Source organism: Rattus rattus, chromosome 14 (genome assembly GCF_011064425.1).
Source record: "Rattus rattus isolate New Zealand chromosome 14, Rrattus_CSIRO_v1, whole genome shotgun sequence".
Lineage (NCBI taxonomy): Eukaryota > Metazoa > Chordata > Mammalia > Rodentia > Muridae > Rattus > Rattus rattus.
The window spans coordinates 72,846,083-72,870,412 of NC_046167.1; the positions used below are offsets into that span (position 1 = coordinate 72,846,083).

The window sequence follows — 24,330 nt, forward strand, 5'->3', positions numbered from 1 at the left end:
CTTCACAGCACTGGAGTATACAGGTACTCTGGGATCTCGTAGCTGTGTGCCGTTTCCGGCGGTTTCTGTCAACTAGGAACTCAACAAACTCTTGCATTTGACAGTTTAAATTCCTGCGACACATATTGTTGGTGAAACTGCAAATTGGTACAACTTAGGATAATTTGGTACCATTTGCCAAAATAACAATAAAAACATAGATTTGATCCAATAATTCTGCCGCTGGGAATTTATCCTACAGATCTGCCTGCACACATAAGAGTGAGTATCTCTCCCTTATCTCAGCCAGAAGCCCCAGTCACTCAAACACTAGTTTCAGGTTACCCTTCTCAACCCCTCAGGGCTTCTTAAACCTAAAGGAATCATGCTTCTTCTGCCAGTTGCAGGCCTCACTACCGGGTCAATTAAATGCTCTATCAGAGGCTCCATCAGCCCATTCCAGTGACCCCTCTCCCTGTGAAGCAAGCTGGCTGGCTAATCACACCTCCTCACACCTGCAGCCAGGGGCTAGCCACCCGCACAGCCCTCTGTGGTCAGTTGAGAGCAGCGGTAGAGAACCTCTCAAACTCAGCGTTGTTCAAGCCGGCCGGCGGGCCGACCACGAGGCCCAGCCTCTCAGTTCTATCCCTCCCTTCCCTCTCTTCCCTCTCTCTCCTTCTCTGAGCGGAAGGGAGCTGGGCTCCTCCAGGGTTCGGTGACACCGGCCTGCCCCGGGCGCGCGGTTTCCCCGCGGTGGGCGGGGCTCGGGGCGGGACGGGTCCTCTGGAGGCGGGGAGGTGGGGGCGGAGCAATGGAGGGGGCGGGGCGGGCGGGATACTAACCCCGGTGTCGGCGACGCGGTCGCTGCAGTCGCTTCAGCAGCTGGACCCCGAGTCGCAGTCGCTGGGGCCGCTCGCCGCTCGCGCGGGGCTCAGCCGGGCCCGTAGCCATGGAGGACTTTATCGTGATCTCCGACGACAGTGGCTCCGAGAGCTCGGCCGGGACCCGCTCGGGCAGGGCGCGGAGGCTGCGCCGGGCCCTGTCCCGGACCCCCGGCGCGCTGCCCCGCCGAACCGTGGTGAGTGAATCCACTGCCGCTCGCCCACGCCCGACGAGAGCGGAGCGTCGCCCCCTCGGGGCCTCGGCGTTGCGACCGTGGTTCCCCGCCGCCGTGTCTTCCCGCCTTTGGCGGCCTCGGGCCTCGAGGAGCGCGGCGGCGCTGCTGGAAAGGCAGGCCTCGGGCTGGCCAGTGCTGAGCCCTACAGGGCTGTGCGGAGGAGCCGGCCGAGCACATGGGCGACACATTGAGCACCAATGAGAGCTGCCAGGCGGTGGCCAGCTGTGGCCTCCGGCCCGAGCTGGCACCCAGCTTTGGCAGCCGGAGAAGTGGGGGGTCCTGGCCAGGCCGCAGCCGCTACCCGGACCTCGAGGCGGGCGCGCGGGAGCGCGTAATTGTTTGGCTTGTGATGGGCACAGATATGTGCAAGGAGGTAACAGGAGCCCGGCTGCGAGCGAGGGAAGCGCCGCCCTTGGCACGGTGGCGGCTGCGCTGCAGGGCCTAGTTCCCGAGCCAAGGGCCCGATTTTTGAGTTGTGGAGAAGGACGGTTTATTTTGCTTTGCAGATGCGAATCACATACAAAGCTCGGGGGCGGGGCACTCGCACCTTTGTTTTTCCTCCAGGTTCTCTTTATCCTTGCTCCTGAAGTGGTGGAATAAAAATATCTGTGGTCTCCGCCTTTCTAGAACTCTCCACAGAAATTTAGTGAGCCCCTACCATGATCCAGATGCTGTGGCTTCGATTAGTCCAGGGATCGGTCTCTGATCTTCCTAATATATGACCTAAATCAAGGTCAGCTACTCCATAAGCATGCAAATCACTTTTTGAGTGCTCATTCCTTTTAGGTTGCCTTTGGGAAGTTGCAGGGTCCTCCTACACCAAAGGTAGGTGTTTTAGGATTACTATTGCTGTGATGAAACGCCATGACCCAAAGCAACTTGGAGAAGAAATGGTTTATTTAGCTTACAGTTCGATGTTCATACTATAGAAGTCAGAACAAGAACTCAAGCAGGGCAGGAACTTGGAGGCAGAGGCTGTGCAGAGGCCGTGGATAAGTGATGCTTACTGTCTTGCTACCTCTGGCTTGCTCATCCTGCTTTCTCACAGAAACCAGGACCACTAGCCTGGGGTGGCCCCACCCACAGTAGGCTGGGCCTTCCCACAGCAGTCGCTAGTTAAGGAAATGCCCTACAGGCGTGTTTACAGCTGGATCTTAGGACATAGATTCTCAATTAAGGTTCATTTCTCTCAGATCGCTGTAGCTTGTTACAATTTGATGTAAAACTAGCAGGCGCTAGTTCCTCTTTTAAGTTTCCTCTTAGGAGAGGAACCTAATTTTGCCTTTTTGTACTATCTAGCTTGTAAATATACCTTTATGCTAGTTTGTCTTTTAACAGTACCTTTACTGTGGTATAATTCATCCATCCTACAACCACCATAGCTAATCAATCGTTTACTTCACTCCGAAAGGAAACCATGTTCTTCTTCAGGTCCACAAACATCTTTGGAAAAGTGACCTTTCACCACCTTGGATTATGAATGTAATTTTAAATAGAGATAAAGAAAATTTAGGGTAATAAGCAATAACTTTCCCATTTCCACTGTCTGGAGAGCTACAGTGTGTGTGTATGTGTGTATTACTATAGAAAAATATCTATATATATTTTCTAATGGGGTTGTACTAGCTTTTTTTTTTTTTTTTTTTTTTTGGGCCGGGTCTTCTGTAGTTCAGGCTAGCCTCAGATTTGCTATGTAGCTAAGGATGACCTTGATTCTGATTCCGCTTTCACCTTCCGGGTATTGAGACAACTGTACGGGGTGCTGGGGATCAAATGTAGGGTCTCAAGTCTTAGACAGGCATTATATACAAACTGAGACGTATCCCCAACTATGAGATTAGAATCTTATAAAAATCTCTTAATAATTTAGGTGTTTAAATTAAACACCTCTAGCATATTTAGATTATAGACTACCTTATTGATATTGGTGTTCCATTTATATATTAAGTATCCTGGCACGTGGTAACTTATCAATTTCATGTTCTGACATTAAAAAAAATTATTCAGCTGTGCCAGTTTGTTCTTGCTATTGAAGACTGATGGGACTGTCTGCAAAGTAAGGTCATTACAATGGAGTATGTGCTACCCCAGATTTTAATTGGGTTGTTTCTTTCTTTCTTTTAAAAATATTTTTTAAAAAATGTAATTATTTTATGTATGCATACACTGTAGCTGTCTTCAGATACACCAGAAGAGGGCATCAATTCCATTACAGATGGTTGTGAGCCATGTGGATGCTGGGACTTGAACTCAGGACCTTTGGAAGATCCATCAGTGCTCTTAACCACTGAGATATCTCTCCAGCCCCTGGGTTGTTTTCTTGATAGTTTTTTGGTTGGTTGGTTGGTTTTTGGTTTTTCAGGGTTTTTTTTGTTTTGTTTTGTTTTTTAGTATTTTTGTTTAATATATTGTGGATAGTAGACTTCTATCAGATATGTAGTTGTTAAAAAATCTTCTCCTGCCAGGAGGTGGTGGCGCACACCTTTTATTCCAGTGATTGGAAGCAGAGGCAGTCGGCTCTCTAAGTTCAAGGCCAGCCTGTTGTACAGAAAGAGTTCCAGGACAGCCAGGAATACACAGAGAAACCCTGTCTCAAAAAAAAAAAAAAAACAACAACTTTTTTTTCCTGAATGACTGAGTCCTTTGCCATGAAGAAGCCTCTTGGTTCTAATTTATTAATTATTGATCATAGTGCCTGCACTAACAGTGTTCTGTTCAAAAAGTCTTGTCCTGTGCCAAGAAATTCAAGGCTGTTCCCCCACTTTCTCTTCTATCAAATTCAGTACATCTGGTTTTTATGTTGAGATCTTTGATCCATTTGGAGTTGACTTTTGTGCAAGCTGATAAATGGGAATAGATCTATTTGCATTCTTCTATATGTTAGTCTCTACATGTAGTCGTCCCTGCATTCTTTTACATGTAGTTGTCCAGTTTGACAGCACCATGTGTTGAAGATGTCTTTTTTCTAGTATGTACTTCTAGATTCTTTATCAAAATTCAGGTGTCCTTAGGAGCATGGACTTACGTCTGGGTCTTCAGTTCCATTCCATTGACCACCCTGTGTCTATTTTTGTGCCTGTGCACTGTGGTTCTTAGTACTATAGCTCTATAGCACAAGTTGAAATTGGGAGGAGTGAGACCTCCAGCAGTCCTTTAATTGTTTGGGATTATTTTAGCTATCCTGGGTTGTTTTGGGGTTTTTTTCCATACAAAGTTGAGGATCGGCCTTTCAAGAATTGTGTTAGGTTTTGGTGGGAACTGTGCTGAATCTGTAGATTATGTTTGGTGTTAATCCTACTGACCCATGAGCATGGGAGATGGTTCCACCCTCTAATATCTTCTAATATCTGCCAGAGTTGGGGACTGCTTCCCTGGGTGGAGATGGCTACAGGTTTCCAGGGAATGCCTGCTAGAGGTGGGGGCTTGGGTAAAGCACAGAATGGTGGGAGGGAAATCTGTGATCCACAGGGGATGGGGAATGGGGCAGAGCACGCACATCAGGTACAATTATCTCATCTGGGCATGAGGCTGGAGGACTGGATTCGGAGGAGAGGTGAAGATATGCCAGTAACTAAATTGTGTGGTGTTTGTTTGTTTTTGAGTCAGGGTTTCTCTGTATAACAGTCCTGGCTGTTCTGGAACTCCCTTGTAGACCAGGCTAGCCTGAAACTCACAGAAATCCTCCTGCCTCTGCCTCCTGAGTGCCTGAATTAAAGGTGTGCACCCCTACCACCTGACTCCACAATTTATTTTTCCTGGTCTTTTCGTTTTTTTTTCAATATACCAAATGAGCTCATCAGAAAATTGGAAAACAGTGACAGAGCAAACAAAACAGATCAATATAAGTCACCAAGTCACAATCAGTGGGCAGGGAGATTAAGTAAAACTCAGTAACTACATAATTATATAGGGTACTATGAAGCAATCCAAAGTATTTAAAATGGAGTCTTAAAAGAACAGGAATAGGGGCTGCACTGACTGCTCTTCCAGAAATCCTGAGTTCAATTCCCAGCACCCACACGGTGGCTCACAACCATCTCTAATGGGATCCGGTACCCTCTTCTGGTGTGTCTGAAGACAGCTACAGTGTACTTATATATAATAAATAAATGAATCTTTAAAAAACTAAATAAAAATAAACTGAACTTTCCCTAGTACTCCTGCACTACAAGATACAAGGCTGGAAAGAAACAACATCAAGGAGAAATATATATTTCCACAAAGAAATGAAGGGCACCAGAAATTCTAAATATATGCTTAAATGCTAACACTTTAAGAAATAGGGGCTGGAGAAAAGGCTCTGTAATTAAGAGCACTGTTTTTCCAGTGGACCTGAGTTCAATTTCTATCACACACATGGCAGCTCACTACCATCTGTAACCCCAATTCTAGGGAATCTGAGGGCACCAGGACACACATGCTGACAAAACACCCATACACATGAAAAAAATACACACACACACACATACACACACACGTGTGTGTGTGTATGTGTGTGTGTATATGTGTGTGTGTATATATATATATATAAATATATATATATATATAGGTGACAGTGCCCCTTTAAAATATATACATATATATGTATATCTATATATACACATATATTTTTTTTAAGAAGAAGAAGAAAAGGACTAGAGAAAAGGCTCAACAGTTAAGAGCACTGACTGCTTTTCCAGAAGACCCAGGTTCAATTCCCAGCATCCACATGGCAGCTCACAACTGTCTGTAATTTTAGTTCCAGGGGATTTGACACCCTCACATGGACATGAATGCAGGCAAAACATCAATACACATTAGAAAGAAAGAAGAGAAAAGAAATAGTTTCTTTAACAATAACTTGCTTGAAAAATGTAGTAATAAATATCTATTTATTGCAGAGGAGTGAAACAGGATTGCCACAAACTTGAGGCTAGCTTTGGCTATAAAACCTGCCTCAAAAAAACAAACAAACAAAAAAAAATGAACAGAAGTAGGGTAATGGGGGCCTCAGTGACCTTCATGGGTAGCAGAGTGACAAGCTGTGGGGGGCAAGAAGTCAGTTCACTGTAACATGACTCAGTAGCCAGTGTTGACTCAAACTTCAGAGTCTGACCCCACGTGGTTTATTTAAGCACAGCACAGTCTGGTGAAAACCATTCTTGTGATGACTATCTGAATCCTGAGTGCACAACCAAGCATTTCTGATTCTCTTTGAGGAACAAAGTAAACTAAATAGAGATCAGACAGACACATGTGGTACCTCCCATAGAGATAGACTCTGTAGATTGACTGAGAAATGGCTTGTGTTCATGAGAAGGATCTGGAGGAAGGTCCAGTAGTGGAAAGTCCTTGGCCACATAGATCGTGTAAAGGTGACCAGGCTAGAAAGCTCATCCACTCCAGCCTTCCCGGCGGAAAGCAGGTTTGCCTTCCTTCCTGTGAAGGAACTGTCTTCTGTGCTTAACAGTCCAGATTCCCTGCTGCATCCATGAGCACAAGGACCTCCACGCCAACTACAGAGTGAAAAACCGAGGAGCTCACGCTTATACGGGTTTAAATTAGTTTATCAGTGTTTATAACTCACAAAAAATGGGTGAGGAACAAGGTAAACAGTATTTTTTTAAGGTTCCTATATTTTTATACTAAGTAATCCTTTTTTTTTCCTAAGCATAGTAGCACATACTGAATTTCTAGACTATAATCCCAAGATCAGCCACTGAAAATGTAATTAAAATATCTGTGCCTAGAAAAGCAAGAGGAATTCAAAAGAGAAAGTTAGAAAATCAAAAGGCGATTATAATCAACTGCAGGTAAAAGAGCAGAAGCAGGGGTTGGGGATCTAGCTCGGTGGTAGAGCCATCTTGCCTAGATCTGCGCAAAGGCCCTGGGTTCAGTCCCAGCTCCGAAAAAAAAAACCAAAAAAAAAAAAAAAAAAAAAAGAGCAGAAGCAGACATAAAAAGGTCTCAAGAACCTTGGCACCGTGTAGGGATAGACAGGCCAGTGAGTAGTACCAGGCTCCTGATGAAGAACTCCATGATTCCTGGTACGGCATTTGACCTTAATCCTGGCACTTGTGTCAAGCTGATGATGGTTGAAATTGGAGGTTGGAATGGTAATGTGTATGTGCGTTTATGTGTATCAGGGGGTGGGGGGGATTGAACCCACGGCCTTTTGCAAGCTAGGCAATTACTCTTACCACTTAGCTATGCCCTCAACCTGGTAACGTTGTGTTTTAGCAGTTGGCTGTGTGAGAGGAGTTAAATCAAGTGCGGAAGTAGACTTTGAGCTCTGCATGTTCACCTGGCTGTTGAGTATCCTCAAAGGCACTGATATTGTCTGTCTCCTCCCTAGAAACTGAGGCTTCCAACTTTGCCAAACAGTTCCTACCCTAGAACTAAGTGTACATACCAGATTTTCACTTGACCCATTCAGAACTCCACATATTTGAATCTGTTGACAGTGGTGACCTTGACATCTATTAAGAGAAACAGCACAAAAGCAGAAGGGACTATTTAGAAGGAAGAAGGGTTACCAATGAGGAACAGGGAGGATGAAGAAAGCAGTTCATGACCACCAAGGCAAACCAGAACAAAGTAGAAGGCTATGTACAAAAGTCTAGCAAAACACTTATCATGCTAAATAAAGACCAGTCATACAGTTTAAAAGAGAGAGAACTAGCATGCTGGTTATGGTGCGACACCACTTCCAGACCGCAATGTGCCAGTAGTGCTGGTACCCAGGCAGGTGAGAAGACACACTGAGACCACCACAGTGTTATTCCAGGCTCACGGCACAAAGGTTGGTGACAGTGCCCCTGGATGACATCATCAAGCTTTCCTGTTTGACCAACCTGCTGAGGAATGAGAACAAGAATTAGTGGTTTCCATTAGTTCAAACTCAGACTGTTGTTTCTCTACCCCTTATTGTCTTAAGGCCTACATGGAATGTTAAGCCATAGGTGAAATATTAAGGCCTGTGTAACTGTTACCTGTGTAGCCTGCCATTTTGTGCGGTTACTACTAATATAATAAGGAACATTTCTCATATACTGTTACTGCTATTAGGTTGTTCTGTGCTTTGGTGTTCTTGGAAGGCAATCACAACAGAAGTCAGAGCAGCTTTCTATAGAGAGCCACAATAAGCTTGGACCTGAGCCAACCCATCCAGCAAATGGTATTTGCCTTTATAAGTTGCCCCTGGGATGGACTGCGACATAAGTGACACCTGCACCTATTTAAAATAGTGGTCAAGTAACGTTTAAGTTCCCAAGACCTCCCTGGGAACTATTATGAGAAAGAGACATATAATTGACATCCTTGTAGACAATTAAGACATAAATGTGTCAAGTCTCCTACCACAGTTGAATACCCCAACCGGTGGGAGCAGGAAAAGTGTACAACAAGGACATGTTCCTAAGGAGGTCCTCTATCCCTAAATCCTGATTGGTGAAATAACTTGGCACCAAACTCATTATCACAGTTTGATTGGTGAAATAACTTGGCACCAAACTCATTATCACAGTTCAGCTCCCAAGTCTGGTTGATCAGTCCTGGGGCAAATGCTCAATAAATTATCCCTGTCTACCGAGATCAGTGTTCATATAGTTTGTGAGGTGACTCCTGGACTCCAACATTGTTATAGCATCAATCTTTTTTTAAGGCTGATTATATCCAGGTGTAGTGGTGCATGCCTATAATCTCTGAATTCAGGAGACAGAGTCAAAACTTGGATCACAGTGTGATCCCTGAGAGTGTATTATTTACTAGGGAAAAAAAACCTGTTTCTGGTTATGATATGGCTCAACTCTAGCTCGCACCTTTAATCCAAGAGCTTTTGGTTTATTGTAAACAAGATTAAATAAAGTCAACTCTGGCCAAGCAGCCAGCTGTCAGAGAGTGAACATAGGAAAAAAATAGGAAAAATAAAAGGAAGTCAGGAGGACAGATAAAAAGAATAAAAAGATTCACAAGAAGTAGAAGGGAGGGATATTCAATTTGAGGATTTTTGAGAGGGCATGAAGAAGGAGAGCTTTGTTTTGGGACATCGGTTATGGAGGAAGGTCATCTGGATGCTCTCTCTACCTCTCTGAGCTAGCAGGCCTCCACCTCAGCATCTGACTCCCGAGTCTTCATTGGGAAAATCAAATGATTGAGATTTTGTTAAAAACATTTGGCACTCCAATGCATGGCACGACCATAAGGACAAAGAAATCACACCAGCTGCAGACAAGCTGAGAAGCCATCAGATTTGGTAAGTCACCTGGGAAGTCCTCAAGGAGAGAATTAAGGCTGGGAAATAATACAAGGTGCTAGGACCCTGTATAGTAGACTTTAGATGCTTAAAAATAGAGCAGAAAATGGAATATAAATGACTGAACTGAGATTGACAAATGCTGAGTATAATTACTATTGTGTGGTCAGCAGTCTACCCTGAATAGCCATAGTTTTTATGTTAAATATGAAAAGTGGACTGATAAAATTCAAGCCTGAGAAAGTCTTATAAATGACAATAAGAAAAACACTCATGCACAGACAGAGGAATCTAGACAAGGACCTACCATGTCGCCACATTAAAACTAAAGAGGGGTAACCCAAGGTTGTTAAAAACCCAACCTTAGGGGCTGGGGATTTAAGCTCAGTGGTAGAGCGCTTACCAGGGAAAGCACAAGGCCCGGGTTCGGCCCCCCAGCTCAGAAAAAAAAAACAAAAAAAAAAAAAAAACCTTAGTTTATCCAGTAACTATACAAGACCTACCAGGAGACAATAGGCACCCCCAAAGTTATGAAGAAGTTAAATGGATTCCTATAGACAATCTATTCAAACAAGATTTAAGGAAGCAGTAGTTTCATATGGTATGCATTTACCCCATGTGAGGCAGATGTTCTATTCATGGCCCACTCAGAACAGAATTGGTCCTCAGTTAAAATGGCAAACCTGGTAAAAAGAGAAAGCTAGGACCACAGAACAACAAGATAGGGCTCGAGGTACTAATTTTTCCCAAGACCAGTTGCTCGGTGAAGGTTAGCATGCTGAGTTACAAAGGCAGCTTGAATTTGATAACCGCACCCTGGCACTATGTCCTGTGGCAGTTCTAAATGCTTGGGGCAAGGTCGAAAAGTCAGAAAGAGATCTGAGTTATTTATTAATATATAAGACTCCAAAGAAGCCTGTACTGAGTTTTTAGGAAGACTGACTGCAACTGTAAATAGAATGGTATCAGATTCAGAGGCCAGGCAAATATTAATTAAATGTTTTGCTTTTGAAAATGCTAATTCGGAATGCAAAAGGGTGATTAGACCTTTAAAGGCAAGGTCAGCACCAATAGATTAACAGACTAGAAATATGGCTGATATTGGATCTCACATTTATGATGCTACTCTGATAGGAGAAGTAATTTCTAAAAGTGTTAAGAAACATCAAAATGTCAGATGTCTTAATTGTGTCTCAAAGGTCATTTGAAGAGGGATTGTAGCCAAAGCATTTCTAGAAACAATGTTTTTTTCTAGAGCTAATACAAAAAGAAGGCCCCAGCCTTCTGGAGTATGCGAAAGGTATGGCCAAGGCTGGCATTGGACTAATGAATGCAGATCAACAAGGAAAAGGCAAGGTAATCCGTTGTCACTGTATGGAGTCTGCAAACCCAATATCGAATTGGATTCAATCATTCCCCGTCAGCATTGGAGAAACTCATCCATAGAGCAATTAAAACATTTAATGCTTGTTGCTAAAAACTACACTTCTCTGGTCTAGTCAAGGACAGAACAGCTTCAGGCAATAAAACAAAAAATTCTGGAGAGAGCAGAAAACTAATTAACTAATTAACTAATTTACAAACTACTATAAATGATCAGAGACCAAAGCTAAAAATACAAACAAATGACATTGAAATAGAAGGTTTAGTAGACACAAAAGCAGATGTAACAATAATTTGACCAAAATTTTGGCATCTAGATTGGCCTTTTCAGGAGGTAAATATTCAGCTTCTAGAGATTAGAACTTTATCTTAGGTAAAACAAAGTACAAGATGAGTCAAATTTATAGGGCCAGAACGACAAATAGGAAATTTAAAGCTAATATAGTCATGAATCTATGGGGACCTGATTTGTTGCAGCAATGCAAAGCACAGATTAGCATTCCCCCAATCTCAGAAACAAGCCATAAAGTAAAGAACGCTTCTGAGAAAAATATTAAGAGGTATTATCAAGAACAGTCATAGACTCTCCAGGTGTTCATAAACAGGACATGACAAGTATTGGTCTTTCAAAGGTACCAACTGCCCTACCTATAAAAAGGCTAAACGTGTGTGGGTGGGATATTGGCATTTGACGTGAAAAAAATTACAGGTACTAGAACAACTGGTACAGGAGCAGCTGAGTGCTCAACATACGAAGAATCTACCAGCCATGGAATCCCCCTGCATTTATTATAAAAAAAGAAATCAGGAAAATGGAGGATATTAAGATAATTATGATGATTCAGCCAATGGGCTCTTTACAACCTGGAATTCCATTGCCTTCTGTGTCTATGGCCTTTGATAATAATTGATTTAAAAGATTACTTTTTCATAATCCCTTTGCATGAGCATGATAGGGAAAGGCTGCTTTCTCAGTACCAACTTATAATAGTTGTCTATTAAAGAGAAGTGCAAAGTCTTACCACAAGGAATCTTAAACAGTCCTACCTTGTGCCAATATTTTGTACAGCAGCCATTAGAAATAAGTAGTAAACAGTCTCCTCAATCTAAAATTTACTATTATATGGATGATATCTTACTGGCTGATTCAGCTGCAGATACTTAGGAAAAAAAATTGATGAAGTAACGAGTATTTTGTGGGCTGGAGAGATGGCTCAGTGGTTAAGAGCACTGACTGCTCTTCCAGAGGTCCTAAGTTCAGTTCCCAGCAACCACATGATGACTCACAACCATCTGTAATGGGATCTGATGTCTTCTTCTGGTGTGTCTGAAGATAGTAACAGTGTTCTCACATACATAAAATAAATAAATCTTTTTTTTTTTTAAAGAATCTGAGGTCATTTTTTAAAGAGTATTTTGCTTTGCTGGGGATTACAAATTGCTTCTCAAAAAAGGAGATTCTGTTAATTATCTAGGATGTGAGATAGGTTTCAGAAAATTCAACTGCAGGAAGTAAAAATCAGGAGTGATCAATTTCAAACTCTTAATGATTTTCAAAAATTGCTGGGAGATATTAACTGTTATGACCCATGATTGGATTAACTACTCAAGAGCTAAGTAAATTTATTTCAAACCTTAGAACATGATAAGGACTTTTAGGGAGAAATCACCTTACAAACCACATGAACACCAATCTCAGTCAGATAGAGATAGTTTATTGATCATATGCCCCTGGTCAAATCAGTCCAGGGACATGGTCTAGATTCAAGACTCAAATTAGGATCCTACAGGATTTTTAAACCCAAAATTCACAAACATCTGTGCCAAGTTGTTCCCACCAATCAGGATTTAGGGATAGGGGATTTCCTTAGGAACATGTCTTTGTTGAACACTTATCCTGTTTCCATTGGTTGGGGTATTCAACTATGGCAGGACTTGCCTTGCCTTAACTTGTCTACCAGGAGGGACTTGTTTTGCCTAACATTCATGTCTTAACTTTTCAACCAGGATATTTGTTCTAGGGAGGTCTTGGGAACTTAAACTTTATTTGACCACAACTCAAAATGGAAGTCTTATTTCAAATTGTCTCTTATATTGGTGCAGGTGTTTCTCTTATGTTGATGTCCATCCCAGGGGCAGCTTATACCGTAAAAGCTTATACACAGGTGAAAAAAGTGTGGTGGGTGGTTGGTTCATGTCCAAGCTTATTGTGAGTAACTATACAAAAGAGTTCTACTGACTTCTATCATGATTGGTTTCCAAGGGCATACATAACAGAATATGTAATCGATCTTGGCATTAGAAAATTTCTTAGTAATAGCAGAAACACATGAGAAAGTTTCCTTATCATGGCAGGCTAGCCAGGTAACTGTTACCTAGGCCTTAACATTCTACCTAAACCTTAATAGTTTACCTAGGTACTAACAGACTTAAATAGTCCAAGAAAATTATCAGCTGAGGCTAAGTGAGAATTGGCTTTGGAGGAAAAGAAATTATAGAATGCACATGTGTACTGTTTTAATCCAAAGCTGGATTGTATTTTGGTTATTTCGCCCTCTACTCATCCTTTTACAGGAAGTTTTATCTTATGTAGAAAGAAGATAGTATTTTAGAATGGGTATTTTTAGCACACAAACAGTGAAAAATTAAAGAAAAGGTTTTTGTGTAGAAAAGGTTTCTGAATTGATTCTGAAAGGAAAAATGAGACTTTCTCAATTATGAGCTATAGACCCAGCAGAAATTATAGTACCTTTTACTGATGCTGAAATGACTTCACTATGGGCAGAAAATGAGCATTGGTAAAGAGCTTGCAGTGACTTTTAGAAGAGATTAACAACAAATATCCCCCAAACAGGAGACTTCAGTTTATAAAAAGAATGTATTGGGTTCTCCCTCATATAGTAAAAGGGACACAAATTTCTGGAGCCCCTACCATCTATACTGATGCGAATAAATCAGGAATGGTAGGTTATAAGTCAGGAAAAATACATAAATTGTCTCAGGGCCCTTATGATTCAGTTAAAAAAAATCAGAGCTATGCCATTCTTGTGATATTATTAGGTTTTCCTGACTCTTAATATAATTACTGACTCTGAGTATGCAGAAAGAGTTTGTTTTACATATTGAAACCACTAAACATGTTCCAGATAATTCAGAATTAACTTCGATATTTATTCAACTATAAGTAATCAGAAATAGAACCATCCATTGTATATATCACATATCAGATCCCATTCAAATCTAAGTCTTCTAGCACAAGGTAATGAAGAAATTGATCCACTATTAATAGGAAATGTGCTAAAAGCCTCAGACTTTCATAAGAAACACTATTTTAACAGCAAAGGTTTAAATAAAGATTTTTCTGTCACTTTGGCAACAAGTCAAGGAAATTATACTTGTTCTTTGTATAACCAAACTCCATTACCTGCAGGAAGTAACCCAAAAGATCACAAAGAAATGAAATTTGGCAAATGGATGTGTTTTATTTGGCAGACTTTGGAAAATTAAAGTATGTGCACCATGCCATGCAGACATGTTCAGGATTTCAGTGGACAACTGCTTTACATTCTGAAAAGGCTGGTTCTGTAATTACACATTTATTAGAAGTTATGAGCATTATGGGAATACCTTACAAGTTAGGATGGGGAATGCTCCAGCATATGTCTCTAGTAAAATGAAATGGCTTTTGGTTTTGTATATTACAACATAAAGCATATTACAAGCATTCCATATGATCCTACAGGACAAGCAATTATAGAAAGATTAATTGCACTTTAAAAGATATACTTAAGGGGCTGGGGATTTAGCTCAGTGGTAGAGCGCTTGCCTAGGAAGCGCAAGGCCCTGGGTTCGGTCCCCAGCTCCGGAAAAAAAAAAAAGAATCAAAAAAAAAAAAAAAGATATACTTAATAAACAGAAAGGGGCAATAAAGACCTCCAGAGACAGATTACATAGTGCTTTATTAACTCTAAAATTTGTAAATGCTAATGAGAAAGGAACAACAGCTTTGGCGAGACATTGGACAGTAGATGAAACTGCTCAATCAAATCAGTCTGTAGGTTTCAAAGATGTGTTGACTTCAGAATGGAAACTGGGTTATGTCTTATGTTGAGGAAGAGGTTTTGTCTTTGTTTCTACAGGAGAAGAAAAGTTGTGGATACCATCAAGATTTACTAAAGATTAGATTTGAACAGGAGACGTCTCCTCAATAAGGAGAGGTGATAATTCATCAGATAGCTTGGTCATTCAGTCCAGCCTAACTTACAAGGATTAAAAATGCCTTTTATTTGATCTGGCATGAAAAATAAATAATAATTTACAAGAGGCATTCTTGCCTTACTGGCATGAAATGAAAAATGGCCTTTCTTAAACCACATGTCTTAATTTCATGTTAGTAGGTTAGATTGTAGATTGCCACATGGTCCACACCATTTTGGACATCTGCTTTTAAATTTTCTTCTTAAATAAAAAGGGCATTTTTGTTGTTTGATATTAAAACCACAGTTAAGAGATTTAAAACATTTTAAGTAAATTCAAAGGGTTACTGCAATTGTTTTCTAAATTTCTAAGAGTTTGAGTGATTTGGAGATGAAATATTTGTGCAGGGCAGTGGTTGCCCATACCTTTAATCCCTATAAAGACAGTTAGATCTCTAGAAACAAATTATTTTCTAAATTCTAGAGCTACAGAGAACAAGGCAGTGGTGATGCATACCTTTATTTAATCCCACCACTGAGGGACAAAGCTCAGATCCAACTCCTAAGTGGTATGTTTGCTATGTTCACACATTGGAGAAAACAGACACCATGTCTACAGATTCTTACTGAAGTCCTCTACAGGGTTGCTAGAAAAGCAGCTAATTTCCAGTGAGGACAGGAGCAACGAGCAGCTTTTGCAACTGCAAGTAAGCTCATCTCTGTGCATGTAGCCCAACCAATATAGAACCAGATGAAACCCTAATTATGGATATCATATTTATTGGTGAATTGTCGATTGGGTACTCTTCATAAGGCAAAAAGGAGTTCACCAACACTTGCCTGTCTGCTTCTATTGCAGATGTTTTCTCTATATGGTGAACATATATTTCTTTTTTTTTTTTTTTTTGTTTTTCCTTTTCTTTTTTTCGGAGCTGGGGACCGAACCCAGGGCCTTGCGCTTGCTAGGCAAGCGCTCTACCGCTGAGCTAAATCCCCAACCCCCATATGTTTCTTTAAGAAACAACCTGGATGGGGCTAGAGAGATGGCTCAGCGGTTAAGAGCACCAACTGCTCTTCCAGAGGTCCTGAGTTCAATTCCCAGCAACCACATGGTGGCTCACAACCATCTGTAATGGGATCCGATGCCCTCTTCTGGTGTGTCTGAAAATGGATATAGTGTACTCATATACATAAAATAAATACATAAATCTTAAAAAAAAAAAAAGAAAGAAAGAACCTGGACATTTAATGAGTCAAGGAGATACTCAGTCACTGTCAATGACTTTGTCATAAGAGCACCCCTTCCAATGATGGGTTGGATCCATTCGAAGGCAGAGTCCTTCAGACTTAGTCATGGAAGTAAGATATTACAGTGGAACTGGTACCTATCTGAATTCCTTCGTGACCAGGATATAGTAGCAAAGGGGTCTGTGCCTTTTTACATGGAGGAAATAGCTCAGCTGCCTGTACTCCCCATCCCTAAGCCTCTTACTCCTACCCTGAAAGAGACACCTATGAACTGTGGGGGCCACCAGAATGGTCACAACATTTGGCTAATGCATGGTTTACTGATGGCTCATTAACCACCCATGGAACCAAAATTAATAGAAAGCGACAGTCTATATAGACCAGGAGATGGAGTTGCCAATACTGAAGAGAAACCATAAAATTGACACAGCAGTATTGACTATAAGACAAACAACTAGGAAAGGAAAAGAAAAATCTCTGTCTTCTCCAATTCATGGTGCATCTGCATGGTCTACCTATATGGTCATCCAAATGGAAAACCACAGCAAAGATACCTGGCCATAGGAGGCATGGATGAAAATGGAAAAGCATAGCAACACTTGGCAAAGACCTCAAATATTATAGCTCATGCAGGCAATATAAACAAAATGTCAGAAAATAATGAAATCGTGAACAAATTGGCATCATGTTTAATTAAGACTAGAATATTAAAATTTTCCAGGGAACAAATTCAGAATAAATTAGCAAGAATGATAGATTACACATTTGAAAACCTTGAAAGTTTACCCCTAACACTAAAAAATAAGGGGAAATGGGGAACCAAATGAAACCAGGACAACCCCATGAGAATAACTAGTATAAGCAACCCACAGCCAGGTAGTGGCTGATTTAATCCTTAAATCCCAACACTTGGGAGGCAGAAACAGGCACATAAGAATTACAGTGATTTAAATTAAAAAGATTTTTTTTTATTTCAATTGTAAGGTAGTATTTTTACTCTTGCCAAAAATACATTTTGCCCTAGGAAAAGTATAACCTGTAAAAAAAGAACCCCCTAGAGTTAGCCTGAGACAGGGTTTGCTTTTATCTTTCCAGGAGAATAGAAACATTCAACTAGGAATCTAGAGACCACTGGACAAGTGAAACACCTAAAGAAAGAGGACAGATCATCAAGAAAAAACGTCTCAAGAAAAAGAGTAAATTAAATTGGCCAAGTAGTATCACCCACCCCCAGCTCATCTCTGCTGCCCTCTACAGACTACAGAGTGGCAAATGCTCTTTACGTGGTCCCAATTCAATTAAAAATTAAAGCCGGCTTTGGGGTTGGAGTGTGGCTCTCTCCTTCTCTACGCCCACACACACTTGCTAACGGGAAACCCAAAATCTCTGTCTCGTGTCAGAAGAGCCACCTGGTGTGGGCGGAGGGAAACAGAATCAGAGCCTGCTCTGTTGCTGCGAATCTCACAACCTTCTGGTTCTCATGTGGATCTCTAACTTCTCCTAAGGTATAAAGATTATCTGGAAATCTGTAAGATTTGCATGGATATATAAACTTCCTGTCAGGATACTAGCAGTCACACAGAATACTAATTCTAAATAAGCTTCACCTCTAGCTTCCTGTACTGCTCACAGGTTTGAGTCTAAAGCAGGGAACTAGGAATGAAGTTCGAGTACGTCAGATATACTTATAGACCACAGTCCTCAATGGTTCAGAGATCTGTTGAATATGGTGTTTAACATGTTTTTCTACCATCCAGTAACAGTAACCTCTGTGGTCTCTGAGAAGATGATAGGGTCCTGCAACAGCAAATCTACCTGGACTGTGAACACCACCCCCTGCGCAAACTGCCCCTACCACCTCTGCTGCCAGGTTCAGTGCAAACAGCGGGCACCTCTGGGTTGACTGTTACATTCGGCCTAGCCAGGATTGCCACTAAGGTGGGGGCAAACACCACCCAAAGATCAAGTTTGGACGACAACCTGCTCCGGACATTGAAATTGCTGAGTTCATAGGAGACTGATGGGAGCATTTTATAGAACTTTTAACTCAAATTACTTAATCCTAGGCCTGACAAATACAGTATCAAGCTGGACATCGGAAAGCTTGGCAGAATGTCTTCATTATTGTAAAGTTTTACTTTGTTAGAGTTAAAATCTTTCCCTAGACAAAAAGGGAGAGAAATGTTGCAGGATTTTTTAAAAAGAGGTTAAAGGTTTTTTGGTTTTTTGTTTGTTTTTTGTAGACCTATGATTAAAGCAAAGATTTTTTTTTTAAAGATTTGTTTATTTCATGTCTGTGGATACACTGTTGCTATCTTCAGACACACCAGAAGAGGGCATCGGATGCCCATTACAGGTGGTTGTAAGCCACCATGTGGTTGCTGGGATTTGAACTCAGGACCTCAGAAAGAGCAGTCAGTGCTCTTAACCACTGAGCCATCTCTCCAGCTCCTGTTGTAGGATATTTGATCACACACACTGTGAAACACCCCTCCCCTATTGTGTTATTAACTTAAAAAAAGTGTTTCTAGCTGTGGTCTGTCTCAACCCTAGCACACACCTTTAATCCAAGAGCTTTTGTTTATTGTAAACAGGATTAAACAGGTTGAAAGGTGGAGCAAACAACCAGTTGACAGGGAGTGAACATAAAGGAAAAAAGTAAGATGAAGAGGAAGTCAGGAGAAAATTTAGAGATGCACAGGAAGTAGAAGGGAGGGCTTTTGACAGGGCATGGGGGAGAGCTCTGTTTTGGGATGTCAGCTGTGAAGGAAGGTCATCTGGATGCTCTCTCTGCCTCTCTGAGCTAGCAGGCCTTCACCTCAGCATCTGGCTCCCGAGTCTTCATTGGGAAAATCAAATGATTGCGATCGTTAAACAACCCAGCCTGCATGCATAGAGTCCCACACCAGCCAGAGCGCCAAAGTGAGGTCCTGTTCCAGAGACACAAGGATGATAACGCTGATTACACATTGGAAAAAGTTACACATCCCAAGGCCCTTAACTGAGAAGGGAGACAGTGGAGTTGAATGTCTGCCACTACTACTTAGCTGTATAGTCCTTAGGTAAATAACGTGGTCCCTCAAAACTAATTTCACAAGTATATAATGGGGATGGTAATGCCAGCCTGCAGTATCATTGTGAAATTCAAGAAGTCAGAAAAGTGAGGTGTGTCCTCAGGGAGACAAGATGATGGGATATAAATTTATTTTATTTTATATGTATGGGTGTTTTGCCTGTACTGTGTCTGTGTACCAGGTATGTGTCTTATGCCTATGGAGACCAGAAAATGTCATCAAGTCCCTTGGTGTTGGGATCACAGAAGCTTGTGAGCCACCTTGTGGATGCTAGGAGTCTAACCCAGTCCTCTAGAAGAGTAGTCAATTCTCTTAACTACTGAGCCATCTCTCCAGCCCATTGGATGTAAACTTAACCTAATGGTTATGGCTTCATCCAGATCCAGACTGTACAACATCCTATTATTACACTTGGTTGTGCTCTGTAATGGAAGTTAGCTATGTTCTACAGGAGATTCCAAGACCCAGGAAGCCCCATCAGCTTCTTTATCATTGTAGCAGCCTATCAGATCAATAGTTTGATTGTAGACATTCTATATTTAGCCAACTATATTTAGGAAACTCTGAGTCCCAAAAATGCCCTCCCAATTTCCAGAAAAATTTACACATAAATATAAATAAGACTAATGGAAGATTTCTCTCCAGCCTTAAAATCTCAACCATCCAGGTAAGTTGCCTATTTTTCTTTCCCTTTTAGAAGTGTACTTTCAATTATTTTCTTAGTAAACCTGTTCCTATTCATATGTCTGTCCTTGAGTGCCTTCTCTAATGAAACTAAGAATCTTTGGGACTCCCAAGTCCCGAGTCCTCATATTAACTTACCGTCTCACTTAGCTTCTGTTGCAATTATCCTGGGAGTTTGCTTTTCCAAGCAAAGGTTGTTTTCTGTTTGAAAAGGGTGGAATTTTTTTCTACTCACCTGTCTTTCTTGAATCAGAGGGGAAAAAATCCCATTGCATTTCCACATCTAGCATTTGGATGATTTATGATCTATAGAAGTTGACAGCTTTGACACTAGCAAAATAACTAAAGAAAATAAACTAGGGGTTGGGGGATTTGGCTCAGTGGTAGAGCGCTTGCCTAGGAAGCGCAAGGTCCTGAGTTAGTCCCCAGCCCCGGAAAAAAAAAAAAAAAAAAAAGGAAGAAAATAAACTAATACTTACAGATGATACATAGAAGGGGGGAGATATAGTTCAGATGTAGAGCATTTATCCAGCATATACAAGTCCCTGGATTTAATCACTAGCACTGCAAACATATGTATAAATATCCGTGAAATGAAAAAGTAATGTTCATTATTAAAAGCTATAGTGTTAGATTTCGCAAACAAAGTTGCCAGGCTCTCTTCTTACTCTTCTCTTCTCACAATCTTTAACAGGACTTTATTGACTTAACTAGAGAAACTCGAACAAGGGCAAAAGATCGGAATGGACTCTGTGTGATTGATCTGACAAGAAGTGAGGAAGAAAATAGGCCTATTGCCACTCTCGATTTGACTTTAGAACCTGTAGCTTCCTCTCAGAAGGAGCCACCCAGTCTTCAGACATGTACCAATCTCTCAGGCAAAGAGATGATTGAAGCTCAAGGAGACAGAGGCACTCAGCCTGCAGCACAGAGAATCATTAACAATGATCCTGTAGATTTGGATTTGTTGGAGGAAAACATGTTTGAAGGTTCTCGACCCCCTACATCCATCAGCCAGGACTCTGTTTATCCACCAGAACCAAACTGTAGCTCAATCACATATAAAGGTGACCTCAGCTTCTTGACAAGCCTACAGCTCTCTTCAGATGTTAGCCCCTTCTCCTCCACAAGCAATAACAGTAGTAGCAGCAGCAATCAGAGGACCTCTTTGCCATGCCCACAGCAAGATGTGCCTTGCCAATCACAAGGCTTGCTATGCTCACTTCAGGCCTTATCATGCCCATTAAGAGGTTCACCATGTCCACCACGAGCTTCCTCATGTCCACCACAAGCCCTGTCATGCCCACCACAAGCTTTGTCATGTCCATCACAGACTTTGTCATGCCCAACTCAAGCCTTGTCATGCCCATCACAGACTGTGCAGTGCCAGCTCCAAGCATTGCCTCAACCACCTCAAGAAGTGCCATGCTCTACCCAAAATGTACCATGCCCTCAGCAGAATATCCCAAGCACACCTCAAGACTTACCATGGCATCCTCGACACCCCCTATACCCATCCCAAGACACTCTGGGCCTACCTCAAGATGTTCCAGGCCGACCTCAAAACGTATCATATCCACAAGACATGACACAACTACAAGACATGCCATGGTCACTGCAAGACATGCCGCTGTCACTACAAGATGTGCTACAGTCACTGCAAGATGTGCCACCATTGCTGGGGGATGTGCCACAGTCGCCAGAAGTGATGCAGTTACCAGGATATATGACACAGTCATCAAGAAATGTGATTCAGTCATCAGCAGGTGTGATCCGATCGTCAGGAGGTGTGATGCAGCCATCAGGATGTATGATGCAGTCATCAGGAGGTGTGACCCAGTCACTAAGAAGTGTGATGCAGTCATCAGGAGGTGTGACGCAGTCATCAGGTGTGACGCAGTCACTAAGAAGTACAGTGATGCAGTCAGTCACTAAGAAGTGTGATGCAGTCATCAGGAGGTGTGATGCAGTCATCAGGTGTGACGCAGTCACTAAGAAGTGTGATGCAGTCATCAGGAGGTGTGATGCAGTCATCAGGTGTGACGCAGTCATCAGGAGGTGTGACATGGTCACTAAGAAGTGTGATGCAGTCATCAGGATGTATGATGCAGTCCCCAGGAGGTGTGATGCTGTCAGCAGGAGATATGATGCAATCATCTGGAGGTGCGACACGGTCACTAAGAAGTGTGATGCAGTCATCAGGATGTATGATGCAGTCCCCAGGAGGTGTGACCCAGTCATCAGGAAGTGTGATGCAGTCACTAAGAAATGTTATTCAGTCATCAGGAGGTGTGACACAGTCATCAGGTGGGGTGATACAGTCCTCATTGGGTGTGCCACAATCATTAAGAGATCGGATGCAGTCACCAGGAAGTGTGTCACAGTCATCAGGAGATGTGATACAATCACCAAGAGGTGCGTCACCAGCATCAGGAGATGTGATAAAGTCACAAGGAGGGGTGCCACGGTCATTAAGAGATAGGATGCAGTCACCAGGAGGTGTGCCACAGTCATCAGGAGATGTGATACAATCAGAAGGAGGTGTGTCACCTGCATCAGGCAATGCAATGCAGTCACCAGATGTGTCGCCTGCATCAGGAGATGCAATGCAGTCACCAGGACGTGTGACACCATCATTAGGAGATGTGCCACAGTCATCAGGAGGTGTGTCACCTGCATCAGGAGACGCAATGCAGTCACCAGGAGGTGTGACCCCATCATTAGGAGACGCAATGCAGTCACCAGGAAGTGTGTCACCAGCATCAGGAGATGGGATGCAGTCACCAGGAGGTGTGTCACCATCATTAGGAGATGTGCCACAGTCACCTGGCAATATGTTAGAGTCACTTGGAAATACACCAAACTTATCAGGAGATGTGTCACACGTACCACAAGAGTTATTGGATTTGGCAAAAGGCAGGCCCAAATCGTCCCTGAATGCTGTGCAGAATCGCCATTCTCCTATGACTATCTCGGCTCCATCCTCTCCAAGCTGCTCTGCTAACCCACTGTCTCAACAGTCTGAATTTTCCTCAGAAAAACGTCCTTGGCTCATGGTCTCAAACAGCTCAGCCAGAGAAGAGAGATCACTGCCACAGTCTGCCACCCCTGGCTCTGCCCAGATACAGGGACAAATAGCACAAGCTGGGGTGTACAATAGGCCTTGCCTGCATAGACTGAAGTACTTCCTACGGCCTCCAGTACATCATCTCTTCTTCCAGACGTTAATACCGGATAAAGACACACGAGAGGTAAGCTAGCACACTCGCCCCCTTGGGGACTGAGTCTTCAATGACGTTACAGTGACTAGAGTAACGGGCCGAAGATAAACAATTTTTTTTTTAATCTTTTCCCAACTTGATGGGGGGAACTAGAACTGTATTCAGATCTCGGCCCACACTTAAAACCCCGTACAACTCTGGGCACTAAATGAGGTGATGTGTATGAGGTGCGTGTTTGTATCTAATTTGTCACTGGCCTTCATCAAAATCTTGTCTTCCGCTCCTTCATCCTCCTCTTCCTGAAGTCCATACATTTCCCATATCACAGGGAGAAGACTCTTGTCACTTCAATGCCTCAAATCATTCCTTAGAATTTAGAAGTAGAAATTCAGTTTTAAACTTTAATGAGGATACCATTTCCCATTTGAGGACTTAATTAGCTATATATGGACAAAAATGTTACTGTCTCGTAGCATGAAGCCTTTCTGTTATCCAGAACTCCCCCTCAGCCTTTATATCTGTTTAAAGTGGTTCCGGGCCAGCAGAGTGGCTCAGAAGGTAAAGGCATTTGCTGCCAAGCCTCACAACTTGTATTCTATGGCCTGGACCCACATGATGGAAGCAGAGAACTGACTCCTATAAACTGTCCCCTGACCCTGCCTTTGTGGTATTCAGTTGTCCTCATAAACACACACACAAGGAAATATGTCAAACTGAAAAGCCAAAGAGGAAGGGCTGGAAAGAGAGCTCTCCATGTATTTCCTTCCCGTTGCCTCTCTATACATGACTGTTTCCATCTGTACATGACCATTTCCATCCACGCATGACCATTTCCATCCATACATGACCATTTCCATCCATACATGACCATTTCCAACCATACATGACTGTTTCCAACCATACATGACTGTTTTCATCCATACATGACCATTTCCATCTATATATGACTGTTTATATTCATACATGACTGTTTATATTCATACATGACTGTTTCCATCCATACATGACCATTTCCATCTACACATGACTATTTCCATCCATACATGACCGTTTCCATCCATACATGACCATTTCCATCTATACATGACCGTTTCTATCCATACATGACCATTTACATTCATACATGATCGTTTACATTCATACATGACTGTTTACATCCATACATGACCATTTCCATCTATACATAACCATATCC

The 24,330-nt window shown here is 42.1% G+C and overlaps 1 protein-coding gene across 1 annotated transcript in view; it reads left to right on the forward strand.

Annotated features, from left to right (window-relative positions):
• Positions 1–822: 822 nt before the first annotated feature.
• Simc1 (SUMO interacting motifs containing 1) overlaps positions 823–24,330 on the forward strand; it is a 46,316-nt gene continuing 22,808 nt past the window's right edge. The window contains exons 1-3 of the mRNA XM_032919577.1: positions 823–1,057; positions 20,609–21,792; positions 21,839–23,165. Of these exons, the coding sequence (XP_032775468.1) occupies positions 929–1,057; positions 20,609–21,792; positions 21,839–23,165 (2,640 nt within the window). The 5' untranslated portion in view covers positions 823–928. The remainder of the gene's footprint in view (positions 1,058–20,608; positions 21,793–21,838; positions 23,166–24,330) is intronic.